Genomic DNA, 16,839 nt, shown 5'->3' with positions numbered 1-16,839 from the left:
AACATTTTCATAAACCTGTTCTTGAATGAGGCAATGAAATACTTGAGGTGTGTGTGAGTATCTTGAATTCAATAGGGAACAGAAGGAAAAATTGAATTTACATTTGTAAAATCTAGGCCCGAAAATACATCAAAAGATTCAAGAGTGTGATATTCAGACGTCAAGCCAGTTACAAAATTAAGACTATTGAAAAAGAGGGAGAAATATTCAAGATCTGACTGTAGATTAAAACTGATATTGGGCAACCATGTATCAGTGTTGTACGCATGCTGAGAAAAATTATGGTAATCAGTCACTCTGGAAAGATGAATGAAATCTGTTAGCAGCGTTGTCAAATTTCGATCAGGAGTGGATAGAGTATATTCCAAGACTTCCTTGAGTGTATTTGTTTTTTTTATCTTTTTCACAATGGATCGATTTCCTCTGATTTTTTTTCCTCAAGTTCTATCCTTTTTCCCTTTTCAAAAATCAGTCAGCACTACAAATGGAACTTTGACATGATGCGGTTGCACAAGGTTGCACTTTTTGCAATATTTAAAGACAGAAACTCTATATAAGATTTTTCATATCTTGTGCATTGAGCATGAGCGATTTTTGTCCTAAAATTAAGATCAGAATTTGGGGGATTGTTAAAGGCATTTTAGTTTTTTTACATTGAAGAACATTATGCACCATCTCAGAAACACCTGATCAACTATGAGGCTGAGGAAGATTACCATAAAAATATTTCAATGTTGTCATAATTCACACAATAAAATATTCAATTTAGAGAAAAGTAATAAAAATTCATCCTTGAAATTATCGTGCACACAAGATTAATTTGTGAAGAAAATTTTCTAGAATTTCAAAGGAAAAAATTCGCAAGTTTCTCAGAATATTTGTATTTGAGGTAATTTGGTGATGCTCTGGGGTTCAAGAGATGTCTTTTTGTGGCTATACAATGATGACAAGATACTTCCAATTTTTCCCCTTCGTTTTATGAATTATTCATTAGCGAGCTGGCAACAGTGCGTAGAGCAGCCAGTTTTGCAAATCATGTCTCTTGACACATTGATTAGTCTACTAATAACTATCAATCCTAAACTAGTATTCAGACTGTCCACACTAAGGAAAACGACTGGATTTATGTTAATTCCTGCTTAACCGATAACACAGCAGTCTCCCAGTCCCAGAAACCTTTCCTTCAAGTGAACCAGGTTTCCTTAAGCTGGCAGGGATTTCCCCAGGAGCACACTGCTGCCAAGTCCATCAATTCTACCGAGAAAAGAGAGAGTCTGGAGCTTCATACGGAATATATTACTATGTAAATTTCACAGATCAATGTCGTACTACTCCTAACCCACTTGAAGTTATGATAACCGAGTAATAAATCAGGTGAGCATCAAAGAATGACTTATGAATTCAATGTTGCCAAGTGGAAAGAAAAATAAATGTAGGATAAGAGGATTATAATGAAAAAACATTTCGTTGCACCTTTCAAGTTATGCCGATTTTATTTTTTTCAGTGATATTTTGTCACCGTTTTCAGAGGCTGAACTGGACAGGGTTGCACTTGTAGTGATATTCTATGATTTTCTGGCTGTTTTTGAATTTATCAACAGCCAAGCCCTGTAATATGTCCGAAAAATTCCCACACTTTTTCATGACTTTGAAAAAATAAAGAGATAAAAAACGCGTATAAAAAATAAATAAAAATATGGAGTATGAAATAAAACATGATGATACAAAAATAAATAAATAAAACAGGTAAATTCCTGGAATTCCCCCCCCCTTTTCCCCCAGATAGTTATCAATATTCTTTCGACATTTTTTTAAAAATCATTTTCTGGTGAAAAAATTCTAAAGCCTGTTTTATTAGAAAAATTTCCAAAATGTATTTGACCACAGAACTAATAATTGTTTACCTGGCAGGATTTCCAAAGGCTGTTTTATTAAAAAAATGTCTTTTTTTTCTTATAAAATTCCAAGTCTCATTGAAAATACTTGAAAGCTATAAAGTTTTCCAAAAATTGCTTCCAAAACACTTTTCCTTGCTCACACATATATAATTAACAAGTCCTCATTTTGAGTTTCAGGAGTAAATATTTAAATCCATTTCATTATCAAACTTGGCAACATTGCTTCTTTATTAGAATCACCACACCTGAAGAGGAGGGGGACAAGGCAAAACTATAGCCAAAGAGAAAGGAGAGGTGTCGGAGCTGTCTTGTTTTCAAGTCAGGACAGATAAAGCATTAATCCCGATCACGAGACAGTTGTCGCAAAAACAATCGGCTTGCCAGGTGTGACTGGAGCCTCCACCCCTAGAGTCAGTGGGGACTCCGGGTTCGGTGGTTAGTGCGGGATGTTATCTTGATTCCTCCGTCTGCCCCGGTTGGATTTCTTTTCTTCTTCTTTCCTTTTGTCAACGATCAGATGTTGGAATATGCTTTCAGTGAGTACACACTTCATTTTTATTTTACTTGTGGAGCTGCTTTGAGTAATACTTGTGCGCTCGTTCGTTTGTTTTATGTGGAGTGCGCCACATGGTGCCTCATTCGAGTTGATCACGCCACTAGCATGGTTGCCACTTCTTTTGGTTCAAAATTATTACCCATTTTTCATGTTTTTTTGCTACTTTAGTGTGATTAAAGCCTCCGAACACCCCCCCCCCCCCTCAAGGATTTTATTGACTTGCCCTATCATCTTGATCTTGCAGAAGTGTTTCGATAACTAAAGTGCGAAACCACTATCTCCATTGCAATGTTTCAAAATTTCCGCTCTTATTTTATTTTTTCCAAGAGAAAACAAGGCAATTTTATAGCTAGAAATTTCTACGGAATATTTTCTGATGGAGAAGAAAAATCGAGGAAGTTTTCAAGAAATTACGTTGACTAGTTTTCCAAAGAAAAAATAAGTATGACAGGGAGTCTGCAATGTCGGAAACAAAGATTTCTTGCTTTGGCCATCGATTCATCGTACAAAAATTATCTGAGATGAACTTGACTGTGTTAGACATTGGTCAACTCTCTTTTGGCTTTGAAATTTCGCAAGTATGTTGTTCACAAGTGGTGAATAGTTCAAAAATATTTTTGAGAACTTATGTTGCTTTGTTTCAAACTGAAAAAATAAAATACAAAAAAAATCCATATTGTGAAAGGCAGTTACGTTGATTCAAAAGTTAAGGCCAAAAAAATGAACCGCATTAACTTAAATCAGCCTGACTACATTTCACGTTGCCTAATTTTTCTCCAGTTTTTTTGTTTTGACAGAACCGAACAACATAATATTTAGGAACTTTAAGCGACTTTTCTCAGGCTTGTAGTCAATATACGTACAAAATTTTGATCCAGAATATTGCTGTTTTCTATAACAACGCGTTTCCTACATCTAGGCACATTCACATTAATATTGTTTCGTTACTAATAGTGCACCTTATGAACCAAGGCAAACCTAAATCGAAATGAATCACTGAGATAGTTCTCAAAAATTATAACTTTTGACTCACCATTCCGACGATGGTGGTTCCTTGATGGTTCGTTCTTCCCACGAACAATGTTTCACCGGTATCCGCAGTACCCGCGGGAAGCGCTCCCTCTGGAATAATTCCGCCTGATGCAGGGATCCAACTCACAGTACAATCACACAACACCTAAGACACAAAGTTTGCATTAGAAAAAAATATGACACTTGATAGCGTGTACCTCTCATGAGACTCATTCTAGAGAGGAAAAAAAGAATGGTTGCATTCACCGATTTATTTCCACCATGACATAGTTTGGCACCAATATTCCTGCAAAATCTGATATTCTGAAGATAGAAAACTGACAGTGACGCTTCTTTCTTTCGCATGATTCAACACAGAATATAAATTCAAGCACTTTCGAAGTATGACTTTCTTTCAATAAAGCAAACTACAGTACTTTCTCTCTATAACGACTATCGTTATAGCGAGAATCTCTCTGTAACGAGGAAATCGGTCGGTCTCTTGAACTTCCTATATTAAACTATCTCTCTATAACGACTTAACTTAACTTAAACTTTCTCTCTATAACGACTATCGTTATAACGAGAATCTCTCTATACCGAGGAAATCGGCCGGTCCCTTGAGTTCTTGTTATAGAGAGAAAGTACTGAAATTTAAAAAAATTTCTGTTGTCGCTCAATCATCCACCTCTTTCCAATATGTTTAAAACCCAAACAACTTCTTGATTTCTCTATGAACTCAATTCGCTTAAAAAACACAGTGAAACCTACTAAGACACCTAAAATTAGAACAAAGTAGGCAAGATGTTTTAACTGTTTCTTACTATAGGCGGAAAGCTCAGAAAGTAACTTTTCCCCTTTTTTCTACGATTATTACTAAAACTGAAAAAGTTTCATCTACATGGTTATGTAGCTTGTGCTCATAGAGGTGTCGTCAGCTAAGTTGACGGTTGTTTACTTTCGGTTTGCAGGCGTTTTCGCGTCACTACTATCCACATGAAAACATCTGGCTCTCTCAGAAGCAAGAACACAAGCTTAGATAAGTTTTTTAATACTTTCAAACCTTGTAACACTTTAATTTTTAGCCACACAGAAATCACAACCACAAAAAAGTCGCAAATCATAACTGATAAGTAGTTTTTTTACGATACGATCATGAGAGTGATGTTTTCAATGTGGATAGTAGCAAACGCCACTTTGATCAGAGGCCCAAATTCGTCATTGGCGCTTGCAAACCGAAAGTAAACAACGACACCTCTAACTTTCTACTTCCCCTTGGTTTTTTTTTTATTCTATTTTTTTAAACAGTTGCTCTGAAATTGTATATATTCGTGGTCATAGTGACAAATTTTCTGCCCCTTTTTTTAAATTATAGACTCTACTTCCCAAATACCTATGGAAGCCAGAAAAATTCTCAAAGATATCATGCTCATTCCTACATTCGATACTTTAAAATTGTATACTGATTAGGCTAGTTGAGGAACTGACCTAACTCAATAATTGACCTTTGTCAAACAGAATTGTGGTCCACATTTTAGTATCATCCGCTTTTTGCAAATATTAATAAGAGAAAAGTCTACAAATAGCAGATATAGTCCGCCTAAGAAGACTTTAATTCAGTAAAAAGAGGAGAATTTCATGACGTCTTAATGGATTCGAGCTGAAGCAGTTTTTCACTTTTGTTTTTAGAGTTTTTTGGAAGGACTTTCTCTTCGCAAAATACAATCTTGTAGGATCTTTGCCTTTGGTTACGGATAATGAACAAGAATCCAATGATACTTCATTGCTTTTCCAGAATTTAAGAGCTTGAAAGTGAAAAAAGGTAATAGAAGTGTTAAATCTATCAAAATCAAACATAGAAATCATGTATTTTCATATGCAACAACGCAGACTTTCCCTCATATTTTATTTTTAATTAGGGAATCAACAATTATTATTTACACAAACTGATAGCGGTAGACACAGGGGTCGTAAGACAGTAAGTTGGAATTTTTTAGATGACGTCCATTAAAAATCCAGAAAACTGGAAATCTGAATACAGAGGGAAAAAGCTCATATGAGCACATCTTTCCCCCAAAGAGACACGCTGTCTCGGGAAAATTGTGCTCATATGAGCTTTTTCCCTCTGTATTCAGATTTCCAGTTTTCTGGATTTTTAACGCTTGTTGGTTAAAAAATTCCAACTTGCTGAATTATTATTTCTTAAAAACTGATTTTCCTCCTCTGTTTGGAAAAAATATTCTACGAAAATGAACAATGGTGTTAGTTTTATTTTTCTTCTGAGAAAAGAAGAAATAGCGGAAATTTTGAAGTTTCTGATCAAAACATGCAATTTCTGAGTTTGGTTATTGATATTCAAATAAATTTGAGTCTTCCTCTTCTTCTTCTGACAACACATACAGCACAGTCATGTTTGACAAGTTTTCCGATACTGAGCATATATATATCACTATAAAGTAAAAAAGTGAGATAAAATAAGCAGTAAGTGGTGTAAATTTGAGTATCAGTGCTAACTACATAAAGACTCACGTCATAATCTGGTTTTCCGTGCTCGACTCCGCGCCAGGCAATATAGCACATACCGTGGGAAGGAACGATTTTACCAGGAATGAGGGCGCCATCATGATGAGCCCTGCCAACATACAACTCAATCTTGTCGAAGCCACCTTTGACTGCGTTGGGTGGTATCGCCCCGTTGGACGCCGGCACCCATCGGCCGGAACCCATGGACGAAGAGGCCACGTTCCAACCGGTCGGCTCGATGACCATCTCCACGACGTTGGTGAGGAGGGAGGTTGTGCGACTTTGGCTCCAAGATGACTCTGACTCGAGAGATGCCCCATCTGTTGGAGTGTGGAGGGATTGCGGGGATTGTGTTGCCGAGTGCTGGGTTGCGAGGTTCTGTGGGGAGGGTTGTGGGTGACCGGGGGATGGTTGCGGATGACCAGGGGATGGTTGGGGGTGTCCAGGAGAGGCCACGGCGTGTGCTGGGGGTTGGTGCTGAGGGAAAGCGACTAGGTTTTGGGGTAATGCAAGAGTCGGTGTCGTTGATGTGCTTGGTTCGCCGACACAACCTGAAATCAACCAAAGGGTAATAAGTCAATTAGTGTGAAGTTCATCAGAAAAGGGACCTCAGAATCCTGTGCAAACTTTTCAGTGCTGTAGCTTTTGTCAAGTTGAGTTACAAGATACAATATTGTTGTGAAGATAAGTTGGGGGACCAAATAAGTTGATTTTTGTACAAATAACAATTATATTTCAATAATTTTGAACACAGCAGATAAAAAATTATTCATCCTTTTCTCAAGATACAGTATTTATACTACTAACTTCAATATGCCATGAACTAAATCTCAAAATTTTTGAAAATGTGGGTATTTTGTGATAAACAATTAAAAAAAAAAAAAAAAAAAAAATTATTTATGAAAAGTAACCAATTAGTAATGATGAAAGATTGAACATGTTCTCCAAGAGGGGAAAAAGAAATGGATTTAACACCAGAAGAGACGCTACAGAGATTCCAGTAATTATTCAAGGAGGAAATGTCCAGGATATATTTGACAATTTTGAGGCCCAGTTACTTTTTGATGAAAAATAATAATGAAATATTGGTTTTGTACTCATGAAATTTCTCAGTTTCTTCAAACTATAAAGTTGATTTCTAAAAGAAAACTAGTCCTTAACTCAAAATGGCTGGAAACTGATTTTAATATAAGTCCCCAAAAATCTTATCACTGTCATCGCCACTACCCCCTCGCCTGTCATCGCCTATCTTGTCACTTGTCACTGTCTTCTATCATCTGTTTTATCACTATTAAGTGCGTCGAGGATAAAATTTCTAGACAGACTTCATTCATTCACAGTTACTTCACAACTTGCAGTCAGTTTTTTTTTTCTAATGAAAAATCGGATTCTTGAAAAAGTCCTGTTTTAAAAAACAACTGATTAATTTCACCATGTAATTTTTCCCCTGAAGTATATTCAACAAGACATTTTTTCTGCTAAAATTGGTTGTTCTCAGTAAGCCCCCCCTTCCTCACTGAAAAAATAGGCGAGTAGCCTCATTTGGCAAAAAATTGTCTGATGGATCAATATAAATTCCAATTAATAATTCCCAGGAAAAAATTCTTGTTGAGTCAAAAGGAAATCTCCTTGTTAAAACAGTATTTCGGTGATTTTAAACAGCATCCTGGCGCCTGGCGTTTCAAGAAATTTCTGCGTGTTTCAAAGAGGGTTCTTGTCCAAGAATTATTAAGTAGAAGGTTCTTCTCAGAGTATGATAACACATAGAAAGTAGCAGAGGGGTACAACATTCACCTTCAACGATCCAATGTCCAGTTGCGGACCAGTTAGTGGAGAGTCCATAATACGCTACTGGGAATGGGTCAGGATCATCCCACGACATGAAAGGCCAAGATTCACCCTCACGACCAACAGCTATGCTACCTCCGGCCCAACGAATCCAGAAGCCTTTGTATTCATCAGAAGTGAGAATGTCCATGGTGTCTACGAGAGCTTGTTCCACTTTCGAACTGTTTTTCCTGATGCATGATTTGGTATTGGCCCATCCGCCTATCACAACCTGGAATAAGAAAGCACCAAAGATGTATCAGAAAAAAGTTTTAGACTTACTGCACAGTTGAAATTCAAGATGTATACTTTCCACCTAGGAAAAAGCACAGTATATTGAAAGAAAAAGGTATTTACTGTGAGTAATTTCATTTCAAAATCGTCCATAAACAGGGTGTCTACTAAAATTTTATTTTGGATTTTCCTGACATTTTTTTAAATGAAATTATGTGATATTTTGAGCAAAACTCGTTTCATTTACACACCAACATATTTAATAAACTGAATCGAATGATTCACTTTTGCTTGAGCAAAAACTGCATGTAGTTGAAAAATGCTTGACACACTCAGCACTTACTAGTAGCTGATGATAGGAATTCAAACTTGAAACAATAATAAAGGCAGCATTTCATTTTGAATTTTTTTTCCAAATGACTCTTTTCACTATCCTCTTTTGAAAGAAACTCTTTATCTTATAAATTCTTGAGTTAACATCAAATTTCCTGGGTTCTCCCTGTTTTCTGCCGCAGTTAGTAAAAACCCTGCCTATGTCATCTTAGGTAAGATGCACACTAAATTTGTATCAACCTGCAAAATTGGCAAAAAAGAGTAAAAATTAAACGTGGTTGTCCATTGTAAATTCCACCCTTTTGTACATCTTCATGCCATAATGATTGCCAGAAGTATAAAATACTCTTCTCTGCAATGAAACCTCAACTCATAGTTTTGGCAAAGTTGCTAGTCTTAAGCATTTTCACATTTTAAAGAATGAACTCTTCACATCTCACCTCGTACATGGGGTTTCCTTCCCTTGGTACTGTTGTCAAGCAAACCTGCGCATCATTTGTTGTTTTGACTTTGAAGTGTAGAGAGCCGGAGGATATGGGATGAAACTGGTAAATAGACTTGTCATCTGTTTGTATTTCTGAAAAGACACAAGCGAATAGTTAGATACTGGCACGACTTCACAGAATTTTGCACACTTGGAGATTTAAAACAAAGCCTACTTAAAAGGAATCTTTATTGCGAATTTCCAAGGAATCAGCTTATACGCAGATGCACTGTTTGGTCGGAAAGGTCCTCATATAAGATTTTCTCAGTAAGAATGTGCTAATTTCCTTGTTAAATATGAGTTCCTTATTGAGTTGGTCAAATATCTAACTCTGACAATTCCTTGGGTCGATTATTAATACTTTCAGCTTAATTAAAAAACCAAGGACCTATAAGGCTTCACAGTTTCTTGAGGTGATTTAAAAGCTAGAAAATTTTTGATCAATATGGCATACAATACATAGCATGTATTATGTGAGCTTTTTCAGTTAACTAAACTTACCTGAACTTAAACCCCATAAAAACACAGCAATATCAAATTTTCAGGTGAATTTTACTAAGCTAAGATCATGAATTTAATCACTGCTACATTGAATGTACATTGGGCTAAAATTACAGTTGCTTAAAGTGATTTCTGTGGGTTGCGATTCATTTTCCATCCTCATGTACAAGAGCAGTCGTGTTTTAGGTTTAAATTTGAAGTATTGCCAGATAATTAACATCATTGACAGGATATTGATGGTGAAAGTCCCAAACCTTGTATCTAGTTTGCATTGATTTAAAATCTCCGCTCCCGTTTTAATCATTTGAAGGAGGACAAGTGAACATCATTCCTCGAAGTTTTCCACGGATTTTCTTCACACAGAGAAGAAAAATCACAGCACGTTTTAAGAATCGTCATTGAATAGTTTGCTTTTTAAAAGATTAAGTATGACAGGAAGTCAGCAACATTGCAAACCGCAATACATGGTTTGGGAGTTTCATTGTTGATATACCGAAAACCGGTTTAATCAGAATTGGACCGTAGAACAAAAAATCTTAATTCATCTGTCGATTAGACTAAGCTACCTTTATAGATGAATCCTCGGAGTCCGTTTGAATTAAATGGGACTGGCGGGTCGAACACCCATCCGGAGGTCCAACTTTTCATTTGCTCAATTTCGTAGATTGATTTGCGACCTCTCCTAAACTGTCCAGGTGTTGTCAGTTTCGTCCCCGTTGCTTCACATCTTTGCACTTCTTTCTTGATCCTCTTGATAGTCGAGTAAGAGATCCCAGTTGCCTCGGCCGCTCGCCTTAGTGGCTGGTTTAGCGGGACATTGAGCCCTTTCTTCTGCTTCTCTTCCTCGAAAAATTTTATTATATTACCTGTGCATACGAGAACACAGTAGAAATTAATCGACAACAAAACATAATAAAAACTTTGATAAAACCTAAGGGTGGATCACAAGCTTAAAACCGTAAGATGTACTTTGGTCATAACAGTAGTTAAGAGGTAAAGATAGTGACTAACAATTTTGAAAAAATTGAGTAATTTGCACTCTTAACCTACCTAAGTAGAAAGGGATCTATAAGTATTGTGGCCAAAGTGCAAAACGACGGACCTATATTGTGCTGTTTCTGAAGTTCTACCACTGCTTTGTTTTTTCGAAGAGTATGGAGCCAATTTTACAGCTTCAAATGTAAGTTTATAGACTAATATATTGTTAACAGAGAGGATGAATCATAGAAGTTTTCCAGAAATGATGTTAAGTAGTTTTCCGAGGAAAAAGTAAATTATGACAGAAAGTCTGCCAATTGCAAATGGAGATACGTGGTTCCACAATTTGGCCATCGCTATAAGTAAAAAAATTCGTCATGATATCTAATACTTGGCCAAAAATGTAGGGTTTTTGAATTTGCAAAATACGCTTCAGGTGATAGATCTGTTGCATGGTTCTCTCGTCATTCTTGAAATTCATGACACTAGTTCGTAAAGTTTTGTTCGCCGCAACAATTGTTTACCTGTTACCGATTTTGTGTTAGTTGCGGTCACTTTTTCACAACCAATGAGAGCAAAGCAGCTAGAAGTGAGGTTAGAAATCTATGTAACAAAATGTACACAAACGGTTCCGTAGAACAATCCTCTGAGGACGTTGCGATTGTTTCATGATTGTTTCGAAACAATGTCGCAAAAACGATTGCCAAATTGTGCAAAAGTAATTTAAACGACAAAAATAGGCCACGCCCCATAACATAAAAACATTCGAACAAAATACGACTGTTACAAGATGTTCTGAGTTGTTCGTCGAACAAAATACGACTACTGTTACTGAAGTTTTTTGGCTCATAACGTCCGATATATTAAACACTTATGGCCAATTACCTATGATTTCGCGCCCTTGCTCATGGACAACTTTCTTGCCCCTTTTTCCGTCTTCTCGAGGCTCGTTTTTGGGCGGTTTGTTGCTGCTGCTTTTCAGTTTCTTTTTCCTGACGACATTGCCCGCTGGGAGTTGTTTTGCCGGTGGTTGACTGGTAGTTGACATTATCATTTTTTTCTTTAAAAGCTTCTTTTTCTTCTTCAAAGGGTCATCGTCACCTCCTTCGTTCGATCTGAAAGAAATGCAGATTGGATGAGTATAACAGCTTAAAATGTAAGGTGAAAAAGTGCTTAAAATAAGGTTGGATTTTTTTAATAACTTCATGATCAATTATTCCAGCAAAAAATTAAAATTCCCCTCATAATGACTGTCAACTTTGAGGTCCTCAATTTCTATTTGACAAAATTTTAAAAGGGGGTAGGGGGAGTCTTGTCATGCCCATTCGATCTTTTAGTGAATTTTTTCTCTGTAGAAATGATCTCATGAATATCAACAAAATTATTTCCTTACCAATAGAAGGCCAGTATAGAGAGCTGGGCATGTTCTGCAGGACCCTGAACTCCCATAGGAGCCAATTCGTTTAAAAAAAACGTGTGAGCACATACTGGTGCTGCAACTTTGCGTCGAATCCTTGCAACTAATTGATGTTAGACCTTTTAAAATTTCCACAGTCCATGCATGAATGTAGTTAAATAGTCTTGGCCTTCAAAGAAGCTTTAAGGCGCTTAGTTGTGTTGAAAGAGGTCGAACCGTAAAGAATACGTACCCTTAATTTTCATAAGTTCAGCCGTCGTGCAGTTTATGTATTAAAAATCTGCTTAACCTCACTTTAGAATGGGCAGTGGGTGAGTTGAAGTTTGAGGTAAGTATGTGGTTGCCCTACAATCAGCTGTCCTACCAAAAAATCTACCTGTCAAACTCTCCTGTGGTATGAAGTCGCATTTGATCTAATAATGTTCAGCCTCAAACGAGAAAAATGAAAGACTTGGATGATGTGCTCTTGATGCTGCAAATCCGGAACTTTGGATAGACTATCTGCCATCATTTAGACACTTCGAGGTACATATGTCCACTTACGAGTAATACTTGACTAGTAAATTGTTCCTTTAAGCGCCTATGGTAAGAAGGCGCCCGCTTCAATTCTGGGTTGCCCGTTAACATACTAGCTACCCTAAAAATCGTACTCTAGGTCCATGTATAACAATAATTGTGCCAAAGCGAAATTTGAGTAGCTTACACCGCTAAGATAACCAGTCGGTAGACCTTCAACAAGAGGCATGATCAGGCGATACAGATGAAAAGATTGAGTTCCAGCAGTTGTTGACGCAAAATTTAAGGTTATGTTCATCGATTCTTTCGTGTGAGATAACACGGATCAGAACAGAACTAGTGCTCCAAACTTTAATATAGAAGCAAAAATTGTGATCGTTTATTACTTCAATTTGAAACTTACTTCAGAAAAGTCGTGGGAAAGGGGAATAAGACAACTTACGAGTTTGATTGCTGGTGCGGACTTGGAGTAGAGGCATTGCTTTGCGGAACCGAAAAGTGACCGTACGTACTTAGGGCGAAAGGCGGTTTATTCACCGGTGTATGCGTCGCCATAGCTTAACTTTAAATTAACCGAGAGAGAGAAAAAACTCACAGTTTTATTTAATTACTAAGCGATCAAACAATTATTTTCACTGGCACGAAAAACGTAAATAAATAAATATAATCGCTCACGGCTGCCAACTCAAGTCAACCGAACACCGGAAATGTAACAAACAGTAACGAGAGTAGAACATCGAAAACGCTGTAAATCATTCAATATTGTGTACAAATCTCTTTAAAATTACATTAAATCAATTAATTATACATTGAAAAAGGAACAAGAAGCTTTTTGGGAATGATGAATACTCGGAAATTTTTAGTACACTTTCAGTCAGCAGTAGGTGGCATCATGGAGGAATACTTGAACAGTTTCCTGAACCGGCCAATAGGGTGCGCGCCATGTTCGATCGCTGCGTGGCGGTTTTATACGAATAGATCCGCGAGTTTTCAAAAGAGCGCAGGGTCAAAGTACGAGGCGCAGGTGCTTCGGACGGTGGATTCGCTACGTTTTGAGCACTTGTTGAAAGTCTAAGCCGGTCTCCGCTGCGGAGAGGGAGGGAGGGAAGGGGGTTGCTCGCAAAAAGTTTAATCCTCGACCTGCGTCAATGTTCTGTCCCGTTGTCCCCACCGTGAGCTCTCTATCGCTTCGGAGCAACAGCTGTGGATTATTTATAGCGCGATTTTGGGACCGTGCGCGTTCATGCTTTTGAACGTGCCTTTGGTCCTTACGCAATTAATTTCGCGTATTTTACTGCGATGAGGAAAAACACCGTATGGGCGTTTGAATGTTGTCTAATTTCTCTCAATAAAACATGTATTTTTGCAAAAATTATGAATACGTTTTTCTTTGAAATTTCTGATCTGCTTTTCATAGTAAAATTCGAATAAAATTCGCAGAAAATTTCAGATGAAAAATTCGCAAATTTTCCGGAAAATTCGTAGATTATCAGCAGAAATTAGGCAACGTCAGAAAGCACGTGTGATGTTTTCTCCGGTGTCGGTGGGACGTCAGAAACGTGGTCCTTTCCGGAGCGGGTCAGTTTTGCGCGTGATATGGAAGGGCTCTCTGCTTTCTTCCGACTTGTCTCGAAAAGTTACTTTTGAAAATTAAGGGTTCACTTGTCAAACTCGTTTTGATATGGGGCAGGGAGTTGTTTGCTGGCCTCCCCCGCGCTGTACTTTGGGACATTGCAAAATGTCTTTCGAATTCAAATGGACTTTCCTTTAGGAACATCAACAAAACCAGTCAAAAAATTTTCCTTTTTCTGAATTCCTGTTGAACACGCGGAACGGGGTGTGTCATGATTTTTATTTCTTTTTTTTTATTATTTTATTATTATTTTTCTTTTAAGCGCTCAGCCGATAGGCAGCGCTTTTTGATTTCGACTTGCCTCTGAGTAGGTATTAGTATACTAGTGTTAATGCGTTTAAATGACGCACCAGCTCATCGATGTGTAGGCTTTTTTTTTGGGGGGGGGGGGTCCATTTTTAAAATAAATGAAGCTGTGAAAACTGTATTTTATGCTTTTAACGTAATGCGCAGGTAGTTTCGATCGTTTGTCTAAAAGAAAATTCCTTAGCGGTAGAGTAATTCTTATCGAAATTGATCGTTGAACTCAAATGAAGCCTAAAAAAAACGCGCCTGATGAGCTCAACGGTGAGCTCATTTTCGGGAAACGAAAATACGCGTTTACGGTTTCCTTGGTAACCTTTGTTTGCTATCAGCTGATGTTTTATTTCCATTTCCCAGCCAAGTCGACGGAGTTTATACGTCCTTTCTTCATTAAATACATTTACTAACACCTGAGCGCTTTTCTAATACGACAGTATTAGAACTTTCCCGCTTGTTTTCTTCCTGGTGCGTGATCCATGTAGCTGTTCCCAGCGGGAGGTTTAACGGCCACAATGCTCAAGCTAAATAGGAACCCAAGGGAAGCCATTTCGGAAATTTTTAAAAAAAATTTGAGTCCCTCATGTGACATTTTAAGGGCAACTTTTCGTCCTTTGATTCGTTTAAAATGAAGTGAAAAATTGAAGAAATATATGTAAATACACTTGTTCTCTCATTGTTTTCGGTTAGTAATGATTCTTTCTACGTCATCACATTTTAACAGTCGTATTTGATCAACTGTATAATAATTATCCCTCCAAAGTGAATATGATAGCCCAACAGCTTCCTGCACCTGTTCAACCAACGCTTACGAAGCGACAAAAATAAGTGTTTTCCGAATAGATAACTATTCCTGCTTCCCTGTATGTATTTTGCCTGTGCGGCAAAATTGAAGGCGAATCGAGGAGTCTATATCTATCAGTAAGTTTAAGCACAGCGGATTAGTTTAGCAAAGTTTGTTGTGCGAGATTAATGCATATTTTTCGAAATGGTGTTTTCCGGTATTTTTGTCGCGTTTGTTATGATATTCCCTCTTCTACATTGCATTTATATTGAGAAACTGTCGGGCATATCTGCCAATTCTAGCTGAAAACATTACTGATTTTTTTCTATTTTTGGCTAATCAATCCAAAAATTAGTAAGTTTTTGGATCAAAAACAAAATTTTTATCATCGAATGAAAAAATTAAACGATCGAATCATTTCTGTGACCCTGGAATAGATATTTAAGTTTCTTCGTCTAGAGAACAAAGATTTCTTTCTCCACTAAGTGCTTAACTGCTAACCCTTCATCAATGTAAATGAACTATTTACGAAGGTCAAAAGTTGACCTACGCACGCTATGTTTACCTTTCTTTTTTATGTGTTATCGATACGATGAAGTGAAAGAACGCTTGACTGACATTTTTCTTCCATCTTATCTGCACGCACACACTGGGCCATAATTGCAGTCGACGTGATAACGGGAGCATGCATCTACGATCCGAAACGCTAACAATGTAGCTGGGAAAAGTCAAAATTAATCCGGCAATTATCAGCTTATCGAAGCGCCGATAGAAATTACGGAAATAGATATTGAAGGTATCGGAAAACTGGACTTTTTTGTACCGTTAATTGGACTGAGATTGCACAAAAATGCTCAATGGGTTTGGAGATGCACCCTCTTGCCAGATTTCACGTTATAGCAATAGTCGCAAAATTGTCTAATATTATTCGAACGGTTTATTCGATAATATATGCCTATTGCACCATGTAATTCAATTAAATGAGATAATAAATAATATCTTGGAGGTGCTTATACTTTGATGTTTATCAGCGAATGCATTTCGTCCGTTCAGGCATCTTTAGAGCTGTTAAAAATATGGTAATAATTGGACGTATTTCTGCCAAACGGAACTAAGCGCCAATTTGAGTTCCTTTTGAGGAATTTAGAATATGTAGAAATCGATTAGAAAAAAAATCGAAAGAAAATTTTGTTGAAAAAAGGAAAAAAAAATGACTGCCGATACCGCCGACTCCCAACGATTAGTTTGCGAGACCTCGCACTCCACGATGCAAAAAATCACAGCGAGATCTCCCGCTCCCGCATTTTTCGCGTCCAGTGGCGTGGCGTGCCTTGCGATATATCGATTGATCGACCATTTAAACCTATGGAAAAGTATCGATAAACAGGGTGTTCGCAGCGAACACCTTAATAATCGATTATTTACCACAGCTTTAAATGGGGAAATATCGATAGATCGCAAAGCACGCCACGTCACTGATTCGCGTCATAAATTAGGAGCGATGATCAAGAACCACGAGTTTAATCCCAACCCCGCGGTCGTAAGAGGGGGTGGGGGTTGTCGCACAGTGCACGGAGGAAAAAACCTCGTGCGTGGGGCCTAAAGTTTATAGGTCATATGGATCTCTGAGGTTTTCAGATTGAGCATCTGAACGCTTTAGGTTCAGCTGCTGAGGATTGGATCACACATCTGAAATTTCAGTTCGTACATCTGAAGTACTTCCGTTTTCACATCTGAAGTACTTCGGTTCTCACATCCGAAAAACTTCGGTTCTCACATCCGAAAAACTTCGGTTCTCACATCCGAAAAACTTCGGTTCTCACATCTGAAGTACTTCAGATGGA

At 37.6% G+C, this 16,839-nt stretch overlaps 1 protein-coding gene across 1 annotated transcript in view; it reads right to left on the bottom strand.

Moving 5' to 3' along the window:
* LOC109038175 (uncharacterized) overlaps window positions 1–13,137 on the bottom strand; it is a 44,517-nt gene extending 31,380 nt beyond the window's left edge. The window contains exons 1-7 of the mRNA XM_072304434.1: window positions 12,721–13,137; window positions 11,231–11,460; window positions 9,934–10,233; window positions 8,823–8,959; window positions 7,783–8,047; window positions 5,995–6,539; window positions 3,488–3,631 (exon numbers count right to left, since the gene is read on the bottom strand). Coding sequence (XP_072160535.1) covers window positions 3,488–3,631; window positions 5,995–6,539; window positions 7,783–8,047; window positions 8,823–8,959; window positions 9,934–10,233; window positions 11,231–11,460; window positions 12,721–12,833 — 1,734 coding nt within the window. The 5' untranslated portion in view covers window positions 12,834–13,137. The remainder of the gene's footprint in view (window positions 1–3,487; window positions 3,632–5,994; window positions 6,540–7,782; window positions 8,048–8,822; window positions 8,960–9,933; window positions 10,234–11,230; window positions 11,461–12,720) is intronic.
* Window positions 13,138–16,839: the final 3,702 nt, after the last annotated feature.

The sequence above is a fragment of the Bemisia tabaci genome, chromosome 9, assembly GCF_918797505.1.
Source record: "Bemisia tabaci chromosome 9, PGI_BMITA_v3".
NCBI lineage: Eukaryota > Metazoa > Arthropoda > Insecta > Hemiptera > Aleyrodidae > Bemisia > Bemisia tabaci.
The sequence above is the reverse complement of the archived record's forward strand: the minus strand, read 5'-3'. Positions and strand labels throughout refer to the sequence as shown.